The following is a 26,078-nucleotide window of genomic DNA, read 5'->3' on the forward strand; positions in this document are numbered from 1 at the left end:
ATAAAATACTACCCTTATGTCACTAAACCACACACTCAGACCTTGGCTGTACCCTGGGGTGGGGTCTGATGCTCACTTTCAACAGCTCTTGCTCAGTAACTACAAATGGTTGCTACCCTGTATACAATTTCGGTTGATCTTAAATAAAAACAAAATGACCAGTCTAACAAGTTAATTTGGGGGTAGCTTAATAGCGAATCTGTGGATGGCTGTTTTGAAACATCACTTTCTGCTGTTGTGTCAGAAAAATATTTAATTCTTACTGACATATGAATTTGGTAAATGTGTAAAAGAGTAAAAGATTTGCATAACAATATGCTACATCCTTATAATTAATTATAATACGCATCACTTATTGACTCTCATCAATTGTCACATTTTGGCAACCAGTAATTTTTAGCATTAGCCTAGATATTAGCCCAAATATTTGTCGCGCTTGCCACTCATGCGTTCTTTTCAGGGACAAATTATCTTATTACAGATAAAATTTGTACCCAATGTGTCAGGTAATGGGTGCGGTAGAAAGAGGAAGCGAGCCGTGTATGTGTAAATTATAATACATAGTTGTGGTCTGGTTTCCGAGGGCGCTGAACGCACCATTTCTCTAACGTCATCTGGTATCCCAGAGGCCTCCTTACCAGGAAGTGTTATGCCGGAGAGGTCTTTGGATTTGTTTTGACAATGATGGAGGAGGAAGAATTTGAGTTTGCTGAGGATTTGGAGGCTATTCTGCATCTAACCCCTGAGGTGCAACTAGCCATTGAACAGGTAGCGGGTCGACCTTGTTACTATTGCAGTTTTTTTTGTTTTTTTTTAACATTGTTGCTCGTCTTGCTAACACACAGCCAGCTGTTAGCAGGCTAATAACAGGGGGCTTACTAGATATGACACTGCTGTATTACGACCGCTAGATGTAATGTAGTTAACTTACACATAAAGCATTTAATTTACAGAAAGGTTTGTCAAATAGTTTCAGTCTTATGGTAACGTTAGTAGGACATAATGCGATACGAAGTTGTCTCTGCCTTTTACCCTCTGGTGATTGTCGTCGAAAAATGTTAGGACGCCACCTGCTTATGCATGAGTCCTTCCATTCATCCTACATCATTGTGCTGTTTGTTAGTAATGATTGACTAAATTTATTTCTTAAACCACTGAGTAGAGTTACAAGGCATCACCTGTTTGCATACTGAAATGATCCCTACACCATCAAATATTAGTGGCTGTTAGCGGCCGTGGCTGTCTGATTGAACGTCGTTTCTCTGTTGTGTTTTCAAGGTTTTCCCCAGCCAAGACCCGCTGGACAGAGCGGACTTCAATGCTGTGGAGTACATCAACACACTATTTCCAACCGAGCAGGTAACAGTGAAGTGACACGGAATGATCTGCAGTCAGACTTACCCTGGTGACATGCATACTGATGTCTACTTTAGTGTGGTACCAGTGGGTTGACAGGTTTTGTCTTTGGTATGTTTGAAAGCTGTTTTCATGAAAATAAGAGGCCATTTTCAGACATTTTGACTTGTCATAGTAGGAAAAGCATAGGTGTTGCTTATTGTCCTGATTCAGGTGTCCCAGTAAGTCATGACAGTCCAGTCAGCCAGCATGAGCATTGCCAGGACCCCATGAGCAATACCAGAAATGAAGCCATCATTAATGATATTGTGTTTAATACGCTTGTGTTGTTATGACTCTGACATGTCAAAGTGTCTTGTGTGAAAAATTGCATCTTGATAATTTGAATTTAAATTTGGAAAAACTTTATGTATTTCACTAAACAAAGAATTTACTTAGATTGGAATTTATTTGTGCATGGATGATCATGTACGTTGTTTTATTTAACAGGAACAATGCAAGTAACCATTATAACCAAAGGAAAATTGATGATTAAATTAATGAACAGATGTAATGTGCTGTTTATAGCACATTACTATAATTACTAACTTTGATTAGGCTTTTAAACAACTGTTTTACAGCTAAACAAACACATGGACAAAACAGATACAGAATAAAAGCTACTGAACAGAAAAATAGACTCTATATAAGTTCGTATACATATGTCTGTATGTGTATGTACTGCACATGACAGTGTATGCACTGATATATAGGTGTAGATGTCTGTCATTGCATATGTATATGTGTGCTTACATGTATGTGACCATTTGTGTGTATTGTGAATCCTAAATAAGTCTATTTCACTTTATCTTAGGAATTGTATATACAGTATAGTTCATTGACATACAGGTCTATGTATACTCCATCTCCATGAGGGGTCACTGTAACTCTGTAGTTTGTGCTTATGTCCTGCAGAACTACTCCCAGTAGTATGCATGCCTTTTTACCTGACTGGGTTTTGGGTATTTATTCAACAGGTGAAGTGCACCTGCCCTGTATTTGACATACAGATTGTTATTTGCACAAATGCATTAAATGCTGCAAAGTATATAGGTCTGTTTTGTTTTATATGAGATTAACAGCACAACACATGAAACTGCAGGTTAAGGTCCCAGAATGATAAAATAAAGGTTATTACTCATAGAAAATAGTATGTGTGTGTGTGTGGATAATCCATCCATTCTACCATGTACACACACTTTGTGGCTTGTTGGCCTCCCAGACAGCTGCAAGCAACAACTTCAAGTCAAATATTAGGATTTTTGGATGTATGACGAAAGGTTGCTTCATGTTTTCCTAATTTCCTGTCTTCGTATTTGCCCACAGTCTTTGGCTAACATTGATGATGTGGTAAACAAGATTCGTCTGAAGATTAGGTGAGTTCATGTCAATGACTTAATGATACATTTCTTGTTTTTGTTCGAATTTTACCCTAAATGTGTACCTTTTTTTTTTTTGTCACATTTGATAGGCGCCTGGATGACAATATTAGGACAGTGGTGCGAGGCCAGACCAACGTGGGCCAGGATGGCAGACAGGTGAGTTGAACTACAGGCCATAGAGGAAGAGACTGCAGGGGTTAGACCTAAATTTGTTATTTTTTTCATCATCTTTCTGGCAATATGGCTAGAAAAAATCACTTTGCTTTTATCTCATTTATAATTTTCATTAGATATCAGATTCAAGTTTTGAAGAAGCCATTGAATAATGTTTTGTTGATAGTAGTAGAGCATTAGAGCATTTGTTATTGCAAAAGCCTGATAGATGTGTGTCGGTCTAAGACAGAAGATCAGTTGTAGGAACGCAGCATGTGGACCTTGCATGCATTGAAGGGGAAGATTAACAATCACAGCTGCATATTGTACACACACAGCACCAGGCCTGTTGATCACTTGTTTTGTTTAAAACAGCATCCTTCTTCTGAAATTACAATGTTGCCATAGGTTGCTCCCAACCCAAAAAAAACATGTTCTTCCCGCTCGCCTGCTCTTTCCTCTCTCCACATTGCTTCCATGGAAAAGGACAAGATGACTCAGAACCATTCCCACTGCTCAAACTGCCCCTCTTTACGGAAAACACGTCTGGGAAAGAGATTCCCGTATGTAAATACTTAAATTTCTTTTAAACCCAGGCTTTTGAGTCTTTGCCTTTTCTTGTGGGAGCATGATGGGAAAGAACAGCCCCTGCTGATTTAATCCAGCTCCTTTCTCTGTCAAGGAGTTGCGGCTTAAAGGGAACGTGACACCTGATGGGCGAGCCATGTATGTTCTGACCAGTTGACATGATTAGGTGTGTGTTGTCGTCAGGGTGTCTGGCCTGGTGGCCTTGTCTTTCACTGTTAGCTACCGTTTGGTAGCGGAAACGCTCTAAATCCCCTCCAGACCAATAACATTACACAGTCACACACAATAATTTCAGTTTGTTTTTCCAACCCCCACAGCGCCATTCCAACATTTCCAGAGGGAAAATCCTTTCTGCAGACGGAAAGATGGAGAGGTGTTCATTTCAAGACGGTGATTGAGACATAAAGACAGCAATAGAATAAAATCAACAAGATCAGCATTTTAGTCAGTTCTGCTGTTGACTGAACTCACTCACTGAGCTAAATGCAATCCCTGGGTTTAAACCCAAGATGGTTAAATTTATGGTGAAGGATGGAGAGCGCAAGATAGGAGGAGAGCGTGGAGGAGGAGGTCTGCGGAGTGATTTCCCTTGTGTTATTTTTTTCTGTAGGGAGTCAGACAATAATATGCTGCAGGACTGAGAATATGGAAATGTGACTGTCTGGTCAGATCCTGGTGAACTGATATTAATGTGTTGATGGCTGTGTTACTGGGCAATACATAAGATCAGTACTTGGTGTATATGCTGTACTTTTATGAAATTTAGCTTAATTTGCCGTGAGCCCATATTTAGCATTTAGTTAGCATGGGCGGTTCCGCTGAATACATGCCCAGGAAATACTGAGATTACTTTTGTATCACATTAACACAGATGCATGCACGCACAGCCTTGCAAGCTAAATTGGTGTCAGTATGATTGACTGTAATACAGGGTGTCCAGTGGCGGAGAGACAGCCTCAATTATAATGACATGAACTCTGTCATTAACCAGACAGTATAACAGTGCTCATGTGTGGCTCATTTCAGGCCAATCCAGACTAATCCTTCTAACCTGCATGATTCCGTGTGATCAAAATATAACAGATGCTATTTGCTAAAGTGCTGAAGACTGAGGGCAGATTGTGGGAATCTCCTGACCAGTCTGCCAGCCCAGAGTTTCCTACCACACACGGTGTTCTCGCCTGCCTGTTATGGCGATTCAGATACCGCATGCACACCTGCTCCACAGTCGGCTGAACTCAATATCATAGCGCTAATGATGGGTTGTTTTGCGTTTGTTCCTTTCTTCTTTTTTTTTCATGGAAATGAAGGATCTGAAAGCACTTTGGTTGGAATCTATTTGTGGAAGTCTGAGTTGGAGAATCTCATTAATGAGAGCAAACATTTGTTCTTAGTTACTGCCTGCCATTCATGTTCCTGTTAGCTGATGGCTGAGTAACTTTTTTTTTTTTTTTTGCCATAGAGAGCTGCTGTGCACAGGGTATAAAGACACACACACACACACACACACACACACACACACACACACACACACACACACTCTCACACACCCTAATAGTGAGGCTGTACTTGCTGCTTGCATGGTTGGCAGCCTGGCATTTGCGTTTTTTCTTTCTGAGTGTATGTGTGTGCACTCTTTATGTGTCCACTGTGGCATTGAGGGAGCAGCATTAGAAAACACAGTGTCGGGTGGTCTTCCTATAGAATCGACATTAATGTAAATATTTAACGTTAACTCAGAAAAGGCTGTTCGCGGCTTGTTTTAGTTTCCATGCTTTCATCTTCTCAGAACTCTGCCTGACACTCTCTTAACCGTCACTTTCTTGCTTCTGTCTCCTAATTTATACTTCTGCAGTGCCTGTAACTTTCTGTTTTTTGCATTTGTGTTTCTTTAAAAGGAAATCTGGGTCACATTCTCTGTGAATTCTATCAGTCTGTGGCTCATTTATGATTAGTGACTTGTTCAGTATAGCCTACTAAATTTGATCGTTACATTATCTGCAAACACTGACACCGAAAGTGTTATATTGTTTTCCAGGACTGAATATGAAGGAGAAATTAAACAATCAAGGAGAAGCGTACTAGCAACATAGCAGCGTATTGCTGTTTAGAACAGAATGCATTCGAAAGTGGTGCTTTGTTATTTTCTTCAGGCATAGCTATGACAAAACAGTTTTTTTTAACTCGAGGAGTGATTCTGTACAAAGTGCTTCCTGAGCTACACTTTTCTCTGTTAAGTGAAACACTCTTCTCTCCAAATTGTCTCCCTAAAAACGTTTACATGAAGCGTTGCACTCACGCAGCGTTCCAACCGTCAAAATAACCCCGTTGGGTTGATCTGATTTATCGTATTTGGCCCTGAACTCGCAAGTGCCATTTAATATGTCGGAGGGAAGAGTGAAGTGCATCTCAAGCCTGTTCAAGCTTTGAAAAGTGCTGAAAAGTATTGACTATGTGTGCCATGGAGCATGTGCTGCTTATTGCATGTTAGGGATACACTAACCTGCATGTGCGTGTTTGTGTGAGAGCAGATAACATCTCGGGCACGGAGGCGCCTTCTGGGCAGTGGTCTCTCTCTCTCTGCTTTCCTCAAGGCTAAATACAGGAAATGAGCGCCAGGAAGCGAGCCAGATCGACTCAGCTGAGTCTCCATGAGCGACAATTGCAGCCTCGGAGGCTCTGGCCTCTTTTACATGCACTTTGTTTGCTCAAGAACTCCTCCAGGGAACCTCTTTAAAGATTCAGTGGTACTCCTTTCCTCCTCACCCGTGGATCAAAGAGCAATCACTTAACCTGCCTTCATTTTTTTACCGCTTCATTTATCCAATCACCTAACAACCAAAGGAGTGTTTTGAAGCATAAAAAGAAGTAAGGATGCATGCAGGCGAGAGTCGGCAATCGCTTATCTTGATTGAAGAAGAGTCCTTCTCTGTCTTTTCCTCCAAAGCAGACTGTCTAGACACAAAATCATACTACACAGAGTAGGTGAAATTTTAGCGTAGTTAAAGGACATTCAGGTTAAAACTGCCCTCTGAGAGCTAAAGATCAGCATGGCTTCATTGTGGTTTTATGGTGTGGTCATATGGTGGCATCTTGACTTTGACTGCGTCTCTTCGACACTGTCACTTTGACTGCATTCAAGAAGGAAAATGAATCCCCTGCTGTCAATGGAAGCTGTATTTATTTATGTGTGTGTGCGTGCATGTGTGCAGTTTTCGCGTGTTTGCTCACTCGCTGTCTCTTAGAGGTGCTTGTAAAAGTGGTAAATTCCTTGCACAGCTGGTGCCGGCTGTTAGCATTCCTTGTGTGTGTGTGTGTGTGTGTGTGTGTGTGTGTGTGTGTGTGTGTGTGTGTGTGTGAGGAGAGTCAAAGTTGTGTGGCAGTGCCGCCACAGCATCGGGCCAAGAGGAGCCAATTACCTTGGCATCAGATGTCGGAGCACAATCTCTGTTTGGGAACATCAAAGAACAGCTGCAATGTCAGATGATGGGGAAATATTAGAATAGCACGTTAACTATCTTACAATTGTAACTGTGTAGTGTTATCTAATCCGGTCTGGCTTTATAGGCTGTTTAAACTGCTAATAATCTCTTTATAGTGACAGCCTTTATACAGAGATTAGCCTTATGGCTCATGTGTCAACCTAAGACCTCTGTATGTCAGCTAGATAGCTCATCAATTAGACAGCCAATTAGTGTTTTTGGAATTGACCCACCCGCCTTGCCCCCTGTCCAGAACTGGGAACAGATATGAGCAGGATAATTTTTCACATGGATCAAAGCCAGTGGTGAGAGTGGTTTAAAAAAAAATCCCTGGAAATGTGACAACTGACACACAGTTATTCTGCACCGCTGTTCTTCTCACAACAAAGTATTGTTACAAACTTAGAATAGCTTTTTCTAAGGAACTCTAAAAGGAAGTTGATGTTTTATGTATGGGGTGATTAGAAACAGAATGAGAAATAAATCAGCGGCTTAAAGTTTCCATGTTCTCCTCCCATGAACTTGTGGATAAAAGAAAATCCAGACTGTCCCTTTTGTTTCATTTTTAATATTTCTAACAGACACCAGGCGGCACTTAGATGCGCATTTGTTAGGCTGCCTCATTCACACTTCGTGCGCAGTACAGAACATTTTAGGTTGTAAGAAGGTTCATTTGTTAGAGATGAGAAAATGAAAGATCTTCTCACGTCTGTGCTGACCAGACCAACAGGTAGAAAACTTCCACTCAGTCGTGCTGTATGATAGCTTTCTTCAGCTTTCTTCTACTCTCAGTATGTGGAAATTAACTTGGTGAGAGGTTTCTCACCCCTGTGCTCCTCTCAAGGTTTTGGTCTGTTGGTTTTCCATGTGTCCTCCACTTCCTGCTCCTGTTTCTGCTTCAGGTGTGATTCTGACATGCTGGACTTTGGCCTCAGAATTCCTTGGTCCCAAATTTCCAAACCCCTTCAGCCCGTTGATTGTAGTGTTGCTCACTCCCAAGAATACAGACATGCACACATTGTCAGTGGTTATTGTGCAGCATACAGCTGTGTATGTTTCATATTGCCCTGTTTGCTTTGTGCAGGCTTTGGAAGAGGCCCAGATAGCCATCCAGCAGCTCTTTGGCAAAATCAAAGACATCAAGGACAAGGCAGAGAAGTCTGAACAAATGGTACGTACACACACATGCACGCACACACACAAAGGTGGCTTGTCGAAGCTTAACAGGGATACGGCCCCAGCACAGTGGAGATACAGCCTGTATCCTCCTTCTGTTACAATAGAGGACAGTGGGGAGAGTTATTTAAAGTCGAGGTAATGCAGCTTCCATGTGTCTGTCTGTTGCAAGTGTGTGTGTGTCTGTGAGAGTCAGAGGAAGGCCAGTAGGCTGGGTGAGTAGAGAAAGGATTGAGGGGGACCAGCAGACCCTCCCTCAGAAGGCACGTAGGAACAATTATTTCTCAAAGCGGGTGTGTCCTTCATCTTGACCCATTTCTCTTTTTCCCATCACCAGTGAGCCTCTCTTATACATTCATTCACCTTTTCTTTTTCCTTTCCCACCCGACCAACCTGTCTGTCTTGTTCCTCTCCCTGCACAGGTCAAGGAGATAACGAGGGACATAAAGCAGCTGGACCATGCCAAGCGCCACCTCACCACATCCATCACCACCCTCAACCACCTGCATATGTTGGCAGGGGGTGTTGACTCTTTAGAGTGGGTACAATCACATTTAACAGATCAGATCAAAAGACCTAGACAGTTTAACCTAAAGCTTATTTGACCAAAACAAAGCATTTGGAATTGTTCCGAGAGACTGTCGTTGTGACATGTGCGCTTAATTTTAGGATAAAGGATTAGTTGCTGCCAGAACAAGGCAGGTCTGGTATCAAACCTTAAATAGCCCACAAACCACCGGCCGAATGACTGCAGTCCGATCTTTTTTCAGTAATGTTGACAAAATAAAAAAAAACTAGGGGGCGGGGTAAAAGCTGCTAATGCATAATGATGCAACACCTGATTTAGAGAATGTCTCCCTGTTACAGATATATATGAAAAAAGCATACAGTGCAGTCCCCACAAGGGCCTTACTCATTTTAATCTATAGCATCCATATCTGTCTGTAATCTGTATCCTATTTTTTAAGGCGAGTGGGTGGTTTTAACCTGCAGTATGGCTGAAATTACACTTGCGAGCGATGTACAGCTAGATTGACGCTCCAGTGATATGGATAAACATGTTTACAGAGGCGTGTGGCGTAAACGCTTGACAACTGTAATTGTGGATAATATAAAGATAGATTTTTTTTGTTTTTTGTTTTTAAAATAATAACAGAAGTTTTTTGCATTTGTGTTCCAGAGCAATGACAAGAAAGAGGCAGTACGGCGAGGTGGCCAACCTGCTGCAGGGGGTGGTCAATGTGCTTGAACATTTCCACAAGTACATGGGCATACCCCAGATCAGACAGCTTTCTGAGAGGTAACTAATATGTGCACACTATCTCACACACACACACACACGCACACACACACACACACACACACTCACACACTCACACACTCACTCTGATGTCTGCTTACATAAGCTAATTTCTTTCTTTCCCTTGAGTTTAGTGCTTCGCTCCAGCTCACTGTTTGGTGATTTCCAGTAGCCAGTTCAGAGCTCTGTCTCTGCCTTCAGCTGAAATATTCCACAGCTCTTCAGCCGAACTGTTGAAAGGGGTGGTTACAGTATTTGGCTGGAGGTGTTTTGCGTATTACATCCTGTTTATGCAGTCATTCACGCACATACATGCACAGTCCCACACATGCAGGAACACACGGGAAGGAAACCCACTCAATAGGGCCCTATTATGCCAGAATTTCTCCCATTGTGGGAGATAAGAGGCATACTTCTGTGAGGGCGTGTCTGTATCTCCATGCATGTGCTTCCACTCGTGTGTGGAAGATGCGTTTTTATTACATTATGCCCTCGAGACTGTTTTTCATGCTTGCAACATGCCTATCAGTTGTTGTACATTCATGTTTTTTGGTCTGGACAGAGTTGTGCCAATATCTGGATGTGGCCTTTTGTGGAAACACACGAGCTCTCACACAAAGGTTTACACACACAGAACAAAGTGCATTGTTACGCTGTTGTTTCCCACAGCTCTGGCTGATTAAATTTCCATTTTTGCTATTATTTTCCAAGAATACCAGAATCGGTTTGGGACACATTGGCCAAGTTTATGTTCAGGTTCAAAGCAGTGCTGATCCCCAGAAACAAAACAAAAAAAAGCGTGACCTTCTGTTCTGTTTTGACTGAGGTGTGGCAGACAGCGTTCATACCAAATAACAGCTGCGTGGAAGAAGTGACTCTGCTGGAGAAACAGATGATAGGAGAGACACAGGGAAGGGGAATGCATGAAGACAGGGCAGACAGCTGGACGAAAAGGGTTAACAGCAAGAATCAAGATCTAATACATCAGCCACCACAATAAGATAGCAGAAGCAGACAACAGACAGACGCAAGCAGTATTTAAGACAAACAAAGGCAGTGCATATAGATGAAGGATCAGATGGGGATTTGCCAAATTACAGCCAGGAGGAAAAGTAGCTCTGAGATGTTTGCAGCAGCGAGCTAAAGCGTTTACTTGTCACTGTTACATGTGCAGTTTTTGTCATTTTGTCTAGTTCATAACAGCAAGATAGTTAAAAGGCCACACATTTGTGCATTTAAATGAGCCTTTTCCTCATTGTCGCTCAATGCAGTGAGATGAAATGTTTGCCTGTGTTGCACTAGGGCTGAACGATGTTTTTTTTAAATGATGTCGCGTTATTTCAAGAGATCCCGCGATATGAGTCTCGATGGGTTCCGCTGACAGCTTGTTCTCAGTCTGATAAAACAGCTGACTCATACTGACCAGACCCACCAGACAGAGGGGGACAGTTGCACATTTAGATGGGAACGGACACTTGACATAAGGCTACTAGTTCAGTCGGCATCCATCTGTGATACTGTCTCTCCACCCTCTTGTGTTTATTCTGGAAGACTGTCATGGCTTGGGTGCTGTCCTGGATTAACCCAGCCTGGAGTCCTTCTGGAGAGCACAGACTCTCTGAGGACTCTACAGACTCAGATTTTCTTAAGCAAACCTCATTATGTAAATGCTTTCCTGTCACGTCTTTGTTGTTTGCTTTATCGACCAGAAACCAGTGTGTTCACATTGGTAGAAAATGCATTGCACATAAAGACACCTGCATACTTATGTGCTGGTTTTGAAAAACATTTACCAAATGTTGGGAAATAATTGGCTGTGACAGACCTTTTTGGGGTTTTTGAAATATTTCACACTAGCAATCTTATTGTGGATGCTGTGACACTTCAGGCATTTTAAAGCCATCAGTGTTGTTTTCAGGGTGTTTTTCTCTGCAATCCTTGAACAATAATTAAAGAAGGTATCTTTTAACTTTCAAAGACTCTTTGCCACAGTGGTAATTGAGCCAAAATATTGAAGCCGGAGGAGGCAAAAATCTGTTTTATATTGGATGCTTCCACATGAAATTGTTGTTAATCCAGTATGTTTGTAAGATTGAGAAAACCATTATTCAGTGTGATTGTTTTTTGTCCTATCTAGAGTAAAGGCAGCGCAGAGTGAGTTAGGGACTCAGATCCTGGCAGATTTTGAAGAAGCCTTCCCCTCTCAGGGCTCCAAGGTAAATATGTTGTAGAGTTGCAATGTTCTTGTCTTGCGCTCCCTCTTGATGAAACTTTATGTCAAACTTTTTTTTCCACAATCTGTCCAGAGACCAGGTGGCCCCAGTAATGTGCTGAGAGATGCCTGTCTGGTGGCCAATGTGCTGGACCCGCGCATCAAACAGGAGATCATCAAAAAGTTCATCCGGCAGCACCTCTCAGAGTACCTGGTGTTATTCCAGGAAAACCAAGATGTGAGTGAGAGTTTGAATTCCGTGATGTACGAGATCACATCTTAGGTGTTAATAGGGTATTTAATGAAAAAGTATCCCCCCGCCCTGTTCCTCAGGTTGCGTGGCTGGATAAAATCGATCGCCGCTATGCCTGGATCAAACGTCAGCTGCTTGACTATGAGGAGAAGTATGGACGCATGTTTCCTGAGGAGTGGTGCATGACAGAGCGCATTGCTGTAGAGTTCTGCAACATCACCAGGTGAACACACACACAACATATAATATGAAAACCCACCGAGGAGCGTTTCAAATGTGGCTGTAGCCTATTTAATGGGTATTTTATGCTGCCTCTCCGTCCCCAAGAAAAGAGAAGAAAAGAATAAAAGAAAAAGAGGTTGAACGTAATTAAATTAAAAAGGCTGAATTGAGAAATTGGTTGTGGGACTTTTCTGCATCATGAAGTAAACCACACTGGCTTGGCGTGCCTGGTGTGAGTCTGCACTTTCAGTGCAGTTGACGTAGGTGGCCTACATGAGCAGTGACCTAGTGTCCCCACTTCTCGGTCTTTCCCCTCAGCTACACGAGAGAAGAAAAAGTGGCGCTCTGTTTGTGTGTTACTCCCAGCGGCAACTGACAAGAAAACAAAAGTCTGGCAAAAATCGTAGTAGTGTCATCAGAAAAAAACCTGACGAGACATGTTTTTGCTAAGAGAACAGATGTAGACTACGGTTATTTACTAACAAGGATCATTTGAAGCCTTTTGGGATGTCAAAGTGTAGAAGTTAGAGGTAATATATTCCATTTTTTGCGTGTTCCCCAGGGTGGAGCTCGCCAAAGTGATGCGAACACGGGCGAAGGAGATTGAGGTGAAGCTGCTTCTGTTCGCTATTCAGAGGACCACAAACTTCGAAGGTCTTCTGGCCAAACGCTTCACAGGATGCACCTTGACGGACATACCCGGAGTGAGAAAAGCGCACACAGCACACGCACGTCAATCGACTCCAGCTGCTTTGAATTATTCAAGCTGAAAGTGTCCAAACACAGAAAATATCCCTCTGATGTTGTTTGCTTGTGTTTGGACAAGCTTACATGAAACTGCTCATTTGTAATTGTTGTGTTCTCCACTCTCACACACACACAAAGAGGTACTCTTGGTGTCTCATCTTGAAGATACCCCGTAATCCAGGTCATGTTGGTGTCTGGAGGTGGAAGCGATACACACAGAATGGACAGATTATGATTAATGTCGGCGCACAACTAGGCTGAGCTTGTTCAGAACTGATAATATGTGAGCTAGACAGAGGCCTTTTGTCTTCAGTTCAGTTTACACACATGCCTGTTGAGTTCTGTAATTCAATCAGGGATTTGGTTGAGGGGAATTTTCTAATTGGAGGTGCAGTTTCATCAAAGCCTCCCACGAAATGGTCTACATGAAGATGGAAGAAAGTGATGAAACCTGGATTTAATTTGAAAGAGCTTGTAATAATTACAGAAGCAGATCTGTGAGTCAAGAGCATTGTTGGCATCGGATGCCTTAGCAGCATTTAAATCCCTTATGATCCTCATAATTGTGCAATAGAAAGAATACTGAAGTTTTATCTGTTTTTATAGCAGAAGAGGCCAGAGAGCCCTCTGGACCCCACTAACCCCTTCCTGGAGGATGAGCCAGACGAGGACGTGGGCACAGAGAAGGACGAGGATCTGGCTAAGGTGAGTTAACCTGGATTGACCCCCATCTGACTTGTTCTGCTACATAAAGGGACTGTTAGATGTTAGTTGCTTCCTCTGATGTGGAGCTTTCTTTAGGCCATTTTGTTTCTAAAGTGCTCTCTTTAAAGAGAAGATGATTCATTTGCTCATGACAATGCATTGGGAAGTGGAACAGGAGTGTAGCAGCCTTATTTAAATGTTCTTCCTTCAGGCTTTGACCATACATATATGGATGTTTTTAAAATAGATGTATTCCCGTTTCATTCGAAAAAAAATCTGTCCACACAAGCTTTGTGTTACAAATTATGTCCATACACACAGGAATGCAAAATTACAAATGCTCAAACAAGCATGTTTGGCCTGTAGGTGGCGATAAAGTCTCCATCAATGATGCGTCAAATAGCAGAGAAGAACGTTCTGACCATGCGTAGTGAGCTTATTTTCCTTTAGGTGGTAGCAACTTAAAAACACAAACAACAGTAGTTAATTATTTAATTATTTGTAGTTATTTAACACATTTGTGGCACACAACTAAGCAGTGCTAACCAAATGTAAACTAATCTGTAGTCCACTGTTGTTGTTGTTTCAGTCGTATATTCGCTGCACAAAGCGACAAAGAGCATGCGTGAATTGAGGTGATGATTTCATTAATGCAAAGAAATGGAAGTTTTGAAAAATATGCACCTAAGCAGGCGTTTTAGGAAATCTCTGTTCAAGTGACCTAAAACGCCATTTGGGTCTGAATGAAGTCTGAAGTCATGTTTCAGCATGCGAGTTTCTTTGAGATCCCAAGGCCCCGCAATCACCACTCTGAAGTCACAAATATGGAATAAAATATTCTAAATCGTTCAGATCTGCCTTTATGTCTGCCGTCTCTCACATTTCTAAAATCAGTTAAGATTTGAAAATCCTCCAGCGTGCATCTGGCATTAACTAAGCAATGGATTAACAAAGAACTGAGCAATGTGCTGCTTGATTAATCAAGAATAAGACCAATCCCTTGTGTTTAAATTGGTCAAAAATTTTTATGTAGATGTAATCCATTTTGTACACTGAAGTAAAACTGCTCCACTCTGCAACGAGGTTAGAAATACCTCTCAGTATAACACAAGTTCAACAGCATCACAAACTGCAGCCTCCAAAATGACCATAAAGTTGAATCCACACCTCTTTAAAGCAATTTCAACAAAAACTGAACATTACTACCTTCTTGAACGTAGGATTTATTGCAGGGCTGTTGTATTGGACTGCACCAGTTACAGCTAGGTAGAGCTAATAAAGTGGTAGCTGAGTGTATTTTATGCTTGGAAAGTCAATTGCTTCGTTTTCACGTGGCACTGTATCAAATGTAGAATCTCCCACAAGGCCATATCTTTAAAAACTGTTTCTGCGTTCAGTGTTTTGACATTTACGTTTGCTCGCTGAGTTGGAAGCAAAACATAAACTCACTGATTGGTACTCAGAGGAGCTACAACTAAAACCTGTTATTTCACTGATTCCTCATTTTTGCCTCCATTGTTTTAGCCCAGGAAGCCGAAAGCTCCGGACAACCCTTTCCATGGCATTGTCTCCAAGTGCTTTGAACCACATCTATATGTCTACATAGAGTCCCAAGACAAGTGAGCAACACACACTTACACAAGCCAGACAGGGCCAAACTGGGTCGTGGTACACAGACCCAGAATCAGGAGCAGGTTGTGTGTAAAGCTGGCACATGCGTCCTTTTTCCACTGCCCACTCATCAATCAGATCCCCCACCTCCCATTCTACTTCATTGCCTCTTCTGTCTTTCCAGCCCTTGTTCCTGTACATGCCTCTGTCTCCACTGTGGCAGAAATGTTTCCCATTAGCTGCACGACCACAGACGTAGAGAGAAAAAGAGAGAGGGAGGTTGAATAAGTGCTGCCACAGCAGATCTGCCTATTTTCATTCCCACCTCTTTATTTTTTTTCTGCTCGGTACCCCTCCTCTTGTCTCGTTCTCTCTGTGCAACTTTTGTTTCATTCCTGTTGTGCACACTATCCCTGTTTTGTTTCATTCATTCTTGTTCTTTATTATGATTTTTCCCCCTTTCCTTGCAGTGTCTCTTTCCTGTTTTTGCGTTATTTTTCACCTCCCACCATCCTTTACTTATCCTCCGTCAGTCCCTCCCCTGTCCCAGTCATGGTGAAGGCTCCTGAAACTGAACACAGTTCTGGGACTGCTGTGCTTGCATGCAGCCCCTGGCTCTTGGCTCTCTAGAGCGTTAAATGCTGTTTGTCTGTCCAAGGGAACAGAATTGACCTATTCTGCAGCTACAACCTCATTTCAGTTCAGTCCAAAGGCCTTAAACAGGCCAGATCAGCTTGTCTCCAGTGGGACATAGCAGGGGAGAACAGTGGCCTGCTTGTTTTGTTCTTGGCTTTATTTCCAAGATTCAGTAGGATCGGGCCACACCAACCGACTGTGGACCTGTTGACTGTAGTACTGAGGATTTTGATATGCTTGGATTATTTTCACCTATTTATCCATCTGGCTTTCTGTCCATGTGCCTGTTATTTTATCCTTTTATTTATTTATTGGGGTTAGGGACCAATTGTATGTGTGTTTTTACTGTTTTTTAATTCCTTTCATGTGCCTTTAATTCAACCGTGTGTGTCTGTGTGTGTCCGTGCGTGAACCTGTGTGGGTTTGGCTGTCCAATCTGCAGGAACCTGGGTGAACTGATTGACCGGTTTGTGGCTGACTTCCGAGCACAAGGCCCACCCAAGGCAGGCACGGAGGAGGGCGGAGCGGTCCTGCCCAGCTGTGCTGACCTCTTTGTCTATTACAAGAAGTGCATGGTGCAGTGCTCCCAACTGAGCACTGGAGAGCCAATGATCGCCCTCACAACCATCTTCCAGAAATTCCTGAGAGAGTACGCTTGGAAGATCCTCTCTGGAAACCTGCCTAAGTAAGACTGGCTCAAGTCAGACTCTTGGCATAGAACTGGAGTTACCTTTAGTTTTCTTTGATTAAACTTCATCCCATACTAGAATTAAAACGACAGTAAAACTAAACTAACTGTACTTTTTGCTGGCATTGTCAAATCTGACGGCTTCAATATTAAGTCACTTTTACATCTGCTTCAACAGTCCTGTCTGTGGCAGCTGCTGAAGCCAATATGGAAGTGGCTTAATACGCCCCGTAAGGGCCAGTAGATGCTGGCTCTGAGACAAACTGACTGATTTGAAATGACAGGAAAAACCCTCAACTTCTCCCTTGATATACAAAAGTTAGAGTCTAAGTAGAAAATTTGACTTATCTAATCTGTGACCTTCTCTAAATATTATTCTAGCAGAAGATGATATTGAAGTATAATTCTGGCAGTAATCTATTTTTTCTGATTTTCAACAATTACCATGACAAGTCCAAAGCCAACAATGAATTGATCTTAAAAACAAGTGGTGTGTGTGCGTGAGTGCGTGCGTGTGTGCACGTGTGTGTTCCACTGAGCCATAGACCTCAACGCTGCTTTCCAAAAACTATTGAAAACACATCCTTAGCCGCATCGCTGCGCTGGATGACATATTCCTTTATTACAATGAACACCACTTCTGTGTGTTTGGAGTAAATCCCATACTGTTCACTCACTAGTCTTACTAGTATTTCAACCATTTCCATCCACAATAATCATTCAATGTTCTGGGCAGTAACACAAACACAGATTTTTTCGGGATTAACTTTTCACAAACAAGCATGTCACGCTCATATTTGTTCATTCTTTTGGTATGGTGATGGAGCTGTTTAGGAGTTTCAGTATGAAACTTAATGTCTTCAGTCCTCGCTGTGTTTGATGGATTGGGATGGCACGCTATGAGGGATCTGGAGTTGGTTATGTTGTGGCAAAGCCTAATATGCTACCAGCAAAAACATCTCTGGCTCATTGGCCACATTAGAAGTCATCGCTGGGCTGTGGTGTGCATGCGCGCACACACACACACACACAGAGGAACTCTGTTTCTGTCCCAGATATGCATGCATGCTAATTACACACTACGCACTCGCTGACTAATGTATACCATATTCTGAGCCGTTTACAAAAATTGTTCAGAGGTGCCCTCAAATGCTTTGCAAGTGTGCACACTTACAGACACACGCAGGCACGGCCGTCCAACGTTGTGTGCTGTGAATTGGTTTTGTGAGGTTTTGAAGGGGGCCCTCGAAAGGAGCTTGAACTACAGAATGTTGTGGTTTTACCCACGTCTCTGTTATGACATTTATTAACGACTGGGTCGCCACTGGCGCAGCATCCTGACATTTGCGTCTGCTTGCAGTTATGTCTGTTGTGTCTCGGTTACTAAAAATGGCCTTCTTTACCTGTGGTTTAAAAAGATGTGTTCCACAAGGAGTTTTTCTTTAAGCTTCGTAGCAAAGGGGGCCCACATCAGCCAGTCTTTGGAAAAGCAATACACAGCATCATGGCGTTCGTCTCTAATTCACCCTGTAACTTAAAGGCATACGGTAATCCAAATGTAAAGACAAACGAGAGTGAAACCAGCTTTCACTCAGAAATCGTTAGACGTCTTCTCACAAGTGCTAACACAATACAACGGCTAAATCTGTTCCATCTATCTCTCATCCATCCAGATCCAGCAGTAACAGCGGTGGCCTTACCATCAGCAGCCTGCTGAAAGAGAAGGAAGGCTCAGAAGCTGCAAAGTTCACTGTGGACGAGCTCTGCCTGATCTGCAGCATCCTTAGCACTGCAGAGTACTGCCTGGCTACCACACAGCAGGCATGCACGCACACACACACACGCACATGCACAGGAGCATGATGCCTATAATGGAGCAGTTACAGGATGTTTGACCTGTGTTTCATCAGTGTTTAGAGGAACTGACAGTGGCCGTTATGATTACAACACAACCGGAGAGTTTTCTTCCCTGCTGGGTTTTTTTTGCAACACACATTCAGCAATCTTAAATCAATATTCAAAGAAATAGACCATCACGCATTTGAAAGGATGCACTGTAAGTATCTTCTTACATGTTTCATGTTTGTGTTTGCATTTGTTCCAGTTGGAAGAGAAGCTAAAGGAGAAAGTCGATAAAGTCCTGGTGGAGAGAATTAATTTGACCGGGGAAATGGATACATTCAGCACGTAAGTAAACCATTTCTCTCTTTGTGAAAAAGGGCGTCCTTTGTATGATGTGAAGATGATGTGTTTTAATGGTGTCCTTTATGTACTTTCATGTTTTCTCAGTGTCATCTCAAACAGTATCCAGCTACTCGTTCAAGATCTCGATGCTGCCTGTGACCCTGCTCTCACCGCTATGAGCAAGGTTACACACACACACACACACACAAACAGACACACACTCACAGTATTGGAAACCAATACCATTGCCACAAGTTAAATAACATTACATATTTTTGTCCTTAAAAGATGCTGTGAGAAGATGTTGTTTCACACATTTCCTGGTGGTTTTGTGAATGTCTCTTTGCCACCAATCATCATTGAGAAACTTAAAAAGTTCCACATAAGCCTGATGATATAATATTTTAACACTACTTGTGTGTAGCGTCTGATGCTAATGCTTCCCTCCGCCCTCTGCCTGTCTCCCCCTCTCTCAGATGCCGTGGCAGAGTGTGGAGCATGTGGGTGACCAGAGTCCTTATGTGACGTCTATCATCATGCACATTAAGCAAAATGTGCCCATCATCAGGGACAATCTGGCCTCCACACGCAAATATTTCACACAATTCTGCATCAAGTTCACAAAGTACAATAAACACACACACCCACACCCACACACACACATTATTGTTCTATCCATAAATTTGATTAATGGCTCCTAAAGTTGATGTATTTGTCATTTCTTTCTTCTCCTCAGTTCTTTCATTCCCAAATTTATCAACCACCTGTTCAGATGTAAACCAATCAGCATGGTGGGAGCTGAACAAGTAAGTTTAATTTATGCTAATCTGCCCTAAAGCTTCGTTTGAGCTGCATTGTGAGATGTCATCTTAAGCACATTTTAATCCATACGTGTATGTGCGCTATTTCATGATTGTTACATCAGAAAATTCACACCGCACTTTCATTATGTGCGCTGGTATACTTGTTTAACCTTGAATAACTGTTTTTATATGCCTGGATTGCCATCTTGTGTATCCTTCTCCACCAGCTCCTCCTTGACACTCACTCCCTGAAGACAGTCTTGCTGGATCTACCCTCCATAGGCTCTCAGGTGCTCCGCAAGGCACCTGCCAGCTACACCAAGATAGTGGTGAAAGGCATGACCCGTGCAGAGATGATCCTTAAGGTGAGCAGGGAGGGGGTTATCTCATTAATGCAAACCCAACACCAGACTAGCAGCTCTGTTCAGACTCTTTTGGCCATGCAGCTTTCAGGTACAAATATGTCTAAGCGCAGAGCCTAACTTTCCTCAGATAAATGTTGAAAGGACACTCAACCTTGCTCCTAAGACCAGTAGAGATAAATTTTAAACAATTTACCTTTCACATGTAAACTCAGGGTGAGCCCCTGCATCTTTTACTGATGGATTTTAATGGGAACCTGAGTTCAACTCTAAATACAAAAGAGTTCAACTTAAACACATTATCAGAGCAGCTCAATCTTTATGGGACAATTGAAATTTTATGACATTTAACTTGGGTGGCTCAGTTAATGCTGGTCATTTTTACAACCAGAGCTTCAGTTTGTGACCTTTAAAGGCTCGGAGCCTCAGATAGAGACTTTTGTACAAGTGTGGTCTGAATGACTTTTCTTTATCTCTTGTTTGCCGTTGCACAGATTTAATGTTGAAACTCTGCCGTATCCTGTTAAACATTAGCTTTGGTGTTGCTTGACCAAGAACAGTCTAGCACAACCTGCAGCGAACTGCTTTTTCCACTGATTGAGGTTCCATCGTTAGAAGCAACAATAGACTGAGCAAACATTTCTCCTTTGAGCGTTTGTGGTTTGACTGGCGAGTCAGTTTTAAAATGTTTGTCTTGAGTCACTCGAGCAGATTATCTACTTACAGTTTATTTTTGGGCAGAATAACCCTTTAATTGTGTCTTTAACCCCACTCACAATAGCACTTTATGAGCATGTTTCCATAAAATAAGCCACCTCACAGGAGGTAGGGAGGGAATAGGAATGGAGCTCATGCACTGCTGGTTTAATGAGTGAGAGATGGGCCAACGCAAGACACACGCACATATTCTGTAAACACGGTATGTGGTTGACCTTGAGCCAGTGGAAAGGTGTGAGTGAGTCAATTAGTAAATGCATGCAACCGTGCGTCTACTCACGAAAACACACAGTCACACGTGCACTATAACATGGTGTATGCTGGATTTTTGTTTTCAGTGAGAGAGCAAACACATGGCTGAGCCGGTTGCCTCAGAATTACCTTATGTGACCCTGGAGGACACTGGTATGCGACTGCCATAGATTAACCCCACCCTAATTAACTGTCCCTGGAGTGTACAGAAATGCACACACACACAGTACACGCCTGTCTGTCCTTTGATTTCCTTTGGACTCCCACAAGTCCTTGTTTCCTTCCTGAAGTTATCATGGTTGGAATGTCTTGATGTAGCAGTTGGAGTGACCTGCTCTAATCAAGCTTTGCAGTGAAAAACAGTGGATCAATGGCAGACAGCAAATATTTTCAGTTCATGGTATTGTATTGTCTAAGACTCTGGCCTCCAGGTGCACTTTCCTTGTATCGTCTCAGACATTGACTGTCTAACAGACCCCTCTCAACATTTCATATTTGATTGCCTCCTCTGACTGTTTTCTGCTGGGATGCACACTGTTCCATATGGCCTGTGTAAGGCCTGTCTTTGTTCCCTGGAAAAATGCCTTGAATGTATACACATGAATTTCCACTCATCTGCCACACATTAAAAGGGGTTTTACATTATGGAATTATAGAATGCATTCACATTAGCCCACTACTGTCTCTTTTTTGTTTTTTGTTTTTTTTGTTGTTTTTTTATGGAATCGAGTGCCAGCGAGCCCTTTCAGCTGGAATGTGATCTATATGGCTCCTACAGATGTAGCTGACACTGCATGAAGGCCCCTTGAGTGATTTGCATACATTACTGTGACAGCAGAACATACAGCAATTATCCTGGAGGCCCGGAATCTGATACTATAAGAAATAGCAAAAGAAAGACCCTGGTAATAGACATCCGGCAGAAGAAAACTCTTAGTAATAATTGGAATGATAGACAAATACAGTCCTAACTAAATTTAAAAATAGTAATAATGCCTCTGTGGCCATTTTTGGCCTTGGAAAGACAAAGCCCATATGATTAAAGAGAGACTTTTGCGCTCTAGCCAGCATTTTATCCATCATCCTTGTGTACCATCAGGGTCCCTCACAGGTAATTGCTTCCACCTTGGACTGAGAATGACACTTCTGAAAGACAAACCCATCAAAAGAGGGCCAGCACAAGAATCCCTCTGTCTCGCTCCAACAATAGTCTTAAATTACACTCTGGGATGCTAGGGCTTGAAATTAAATCTGCTTTACCCCCACCAAGAAACTGCAATTCACTGGGACAACTGAAGGTTGTGTCAGCTTGTGTTATGGAGTTGATTTAATGATCTCACACTAATCAAAACCATCCTGTTGATGTTGCAAATAGATGTCAAGTAGTATGACCTTAAGCAGCCTTAATCCTTTTTGCCCCCTCGGGAGCAGCAAAACATGTTGTAATCACAACATTGACATATTATCACCTTATAAAGTCGTTACGTGTTAGCGAACAGTTACCTTTTTACACATGTAGGAAACATGGACTAACAAAAGCATTTATTTGCAGTTTGTGGTGTTGACTCTTGAGGAAAACGGCTGGCTCTTTAGCTGCCAACTTCTCCAAAATATTCTCCAGCTAGTCGCTAACTTTGTCTCTCTGCTGTGTGGTGCAAGGCAGGTAGTGAACAGTCGCCGCAGCAGAGCTTGTTTGCTGAAAAACCAAAAAAAAGCTGCCACGCTGAAGAGGGAGGGAATGTCGAACCAAAACAATAAAAGTCCTGTGTCGCAAAGCCAAACAATGAGCTGAAAGATGCTAAAACGGTAACGCTGAGGGGAAAGCGGGTGATAAATCTCTGTGGGTTCGTCGCCACTAGCGACAGCTTTCCCATAATGCATAGCCATTTGATTCATTGTTAATATAAAAGTATTGATTAGCGCAGCTTTAAACTGTTCACAGAAGAGAGTAATCACTGTGTTTTTCCCACCTCTTAAATCGATTTGAAGTATCTGCTTTGAGTGTTAGAGATGAATGTATTTGTGTTGCCTGTATGGCGAGCCAGCGCTCAGCTCTGCTCTGTCTGTCTGAGACGGCCTCTCCTGGCCAGTTCGATGCTTGTGAGACGTGGCTGTTTTCCACACTCCTCCAGCCCAGCCCAGCATAGCTCCAGCTCTCTCTCTCCCACCTCTGAAGTTCTCTTCTGGGGAGAATTTAAAAGGCAGACCACCCCCTCCTCCTCCTCCTCCTCCTCCTCCCCCCCCCCTCCACCCTTGTTCAGCCTGAATGTTTCCCCCCCGACTCTGTTTCTCTCCCCTTTTTATGCCCGTTTTCATTCTTAAACTCCCTCTCCCCCCTTTCTTTCCCTTTTTTACAAGGTCCCTACAGGCCTTCCCTTGGCCTGGCTCCAGGACAGTTGCTAAGTAAGTCACTCAGTCAGGCTAGTAAGAAAGCAAAGAATTCCACACGATCCTGAGCCTTTCATGCCTGCTCTTCTCTCTCCCTCCCTGTGCTGCTCACCTTCTCATATATATTTACCTTGAGTAAGAAGAGAAGAGTAAAGCCTAAAAGGGCAGAAGAGGTCCTTTTTTGAAGTGGAGGAAAAGAGAAACATTTTGTGAGATGATCCCTGTGTGCATGCGTATGCATGAGGCAGGAGGTGGGGGTCTGTCAGCCATGTGTTGGTCTGCCTGCTCTTTAGCGTCTGCAAGAAAAGCTATCCGATCCTCGTTTTCCACCCAGCCTCTATTGTTGGGAAAAAAAAACAACAACTAAGAGAGTCCAATCCTGGAAGACTTGTGCCCCATTAAGCCTTTTCTGCCTGCTCTTGAGTAATGCTTATTTTTGCCTCATTATACTCCAAAAATAATTACCGGTGAATCTAATTCTTGCCCACTCAAGCATGGAGTAATTGGTGTGTAAAAGGGGAAAAACAGTGAGGAGTGGGCTCCTAAATATAGCAGCATAGTCTCAACTTTGTTTGCAGCTAGAACTGCTCAGTTTTGTTAGTCCTTGCCCCCCCCCCCATCCCCTCATTTGGGCCTTAGCTGCCCCATGTGGGATCATTTAAAGATCGCTTGGGTCGCCCCATGATGGTTCACAGGAAAGGAGGGAGGGGTGAAACCAGCATTAAACTCTACTTTTTCCGCAGGTGGTGATGGCCCCACATGAACCACCAGTGGTGTTTGTTGATAACTACATCAAGCTCCTGGCTGATGGCAACCCTGAGACCTTCCAGAAGATTCTGGACATGAAGGTCAGTTGGTGTGACTCAAGCAGTGATTTAAAGGGATAATTCAAAATTTGGGGAAATGTGCTTATTTGCTTTACTGTTGGCAGTTAAATGCGAAGACTGATACAGCTCTCGCACAGTGTCTGTATCTTCAATATGGACTTGGATCTCGCTGCCAGTTAGTTTAGCTTAGCTTATCGGGGGGGGCACCTTGCCTGTCTGTGTTCTAAGGTTGCAAAATCTACCTGCCAGCGCCTCTAAAGTTCACTTATTAATGTGCATATAACCTTGCAAAAAACACAAGTTGTAGGTTTTTTTTGCAAGTTGGTTTTTGTACATATTAAACTAATGAGATATAAGGTGCTCTAGTGATCTTTAGAGCTGGCAGTACGTGGATTTTGATACCTTTGGATGGAGCCAGACAAGCTGTCTCCCTTTGCTTCCAGTGTTTATGCTAAGCTAAGCTAACCGGCAGCTCCAGCTTCATACTGAACGTACAGATCTGTTGGCGGTATTTAGCTTCTCATCTAGCTTTTGGCAAAAAGCAAATGAGCTTATTTCCCAAAATGTGGAACAATTCCTTTAACACTGCGACCTTGCATTTTAACACACTCTTCGTTTGACATTTTCCTCTTATTTTGCTTACAGAGGTTTTTTTAATGCTTTGTGGTTTCCTCTGTGTTTGTGTGTGTAGGGTCTGAAGCGCAGTGAACAGAGCAGCATGCTGGACCTCTTCAGGCAGAGGCTCCCCACTCCACCCTCCGGAGGCGACGGCCCCTCTCTGTCCTTCAGTGCCCCCACCCCTGAGCAGGAGTCCTCCCGCATCCGCAAACTAGAGAAGCTCATCAAGAAGAGACTGTGAACAGACATACACACTCACACACTGAAATCGCATTTTGAAAATTGAAAAGGCAGCAGGATGGGATGGTCTTCACCTCTCTTGCAAATTATTTTCATCTCAAAGACTTCAGTTATCGTGGAGAATTACTGAAAGAGCAAAAAGTGGACCGAATTTTCGGACTGACAGTAACACGAAGCCAAGCTGATGCTGGATCATAAAGAACATTCCTCAACTGCTACTTGCTATTGTTACACATGTCATTTACTACTGTAATCTCCCACCTTTTCTCTTCATGACACTAATGTCTGCGCTTTGTAACATTAGTACGTTGTTACATAGTGTGTTTACACCCGAATGCAGCGCTGTTAACTAATTTCTGGCCGCTTCTCTGGGACATGTCTAATCCTGGATGATTACAGGCAGCATGATCTTAATTTAAATTGATGTTTGAACAAACTGTTTTAATTTCAAGTTCACCCATTAAAGTGGATATGCATCGTAGGTACCAGGATTGTTTTTGTCAACGGTGGATTAAAACGAATCCCAGACTCCGGGTTGAGAGACCCCAAGTCTGGGACAAAGAGGATCTTTGGATTTCCTGCATCTTCAGTCAGACATGAGGCCGGCTTTGTCTTGGCATTTAAAATCCCTGTAGTTTGGCTTGGCAATTAAAACAGGGTATGTGACATAAATACACCTGCGTGCAGTCAATCCAAAATGTGCTTTGGTAATTTAATCCTCTGTCTTCTTTGCATTGCCGTGAAAAGAAGGTTTTGTTTGTTTGTGAAATTGCAAAATTCTATATAGTTTGGCAACTAATCTTTATCCGTATTTGCCAAGTGCCCCCCACATCCTCAACGATGGTAAGAGTACATCACAGTTTCTGGAAGGAAAGGACAACTTATTGAAGTCAGTGCCCTGCTCATTGATGCCTCTCAGTTTAGCAGGTCCTTTGGGGATCAAAATACACATTCCTGCCTTCAGGTACAAAATGTTACTTGTTTGTATTGTCTGACTTGTATTTAACACAGGCAATTGTTGAACATTATTAAAACATTGCCACAGACTTTTCCCTTGTGCTTCATCAAATGTGTGTGAACTGCTTGAATCTGCAGGTTATGCACAATACCAGGAAAAAATATCAACCTATTTTGTTT

At 42.7% G+C, this 26,078-nt stretch overlaps 1 protein-coding gene across 2 annotated transcripts; it reads left to right on the forward strand.

The window, feature by feature from the left end:
• The first annotated feature begins 652 nt into the window (after window positions 1–652).
• On the forward strand, window positions 653–25,987 carry vps53 (VPS53 subunit of GARP complex). Of its 2 annotated transcripts, none has more exons than XM_041940297.1 (22): window positions 653–768; window positions 1,279–1,359; window positions 2,722–2,771; window positions 2,867–2,933; window positions 8,085–8,171; window positions 8,599–8,714; window positions 9,357–9,476; window positions 11,614–11,692; window positions 11,783–11,926; window positions 12,022–12,164; window positions 12,726–12,867; window positions 13,517–13,615; window positions 15,140–15,234; window positions 16,305–16,547; window positions 18,224–18,371; window positions 18,655–18,737; window positions 18,840–18,918; window positions 19,211–19,359; window positions 19,471–19,540; window positions 19,765–19,902; window positions 24,000–24,104; window positions 24,775–25,987. In XM_041940297.1, exons 1-22 carry the CDS (start codon window positions 682–684, stop codon window positions 24,940–24,942), a joined length of 2,493 nt encoding a protein of 830 aa, XP_041796231.1. In that variant the 5' UTR covers window positions 653–681; the 3' UTR covers window positions 24,943–25,987. The 2 variants fall into 2 exon arrangements, with proteins under 2 accessions (XP_041796231.1, XP_041796232.1); XM_041940298.1 differs by having other exon boundaries at window positions 13,520–13,615.
• The last annotated feature ends 91 nt before the right edge of the window (window positions 25,988–26,078 follow it).

The sequence above is a fragment of the Chelmon rostratus genome, chromosome 7 (genome assembly GCF_017976325.1).
Source record: "Chelmon rostratus isolate fCheRos1 chromosome 7, fCheRos1.pri, whole genome shotgun sequence".
Lineage (NCBI taxonomy): Eukaryota > Metazoa > Chordata > Actinopteri > Chaetodontiformes > Chaetodontidae > Chelmon > Chelmon rostratus.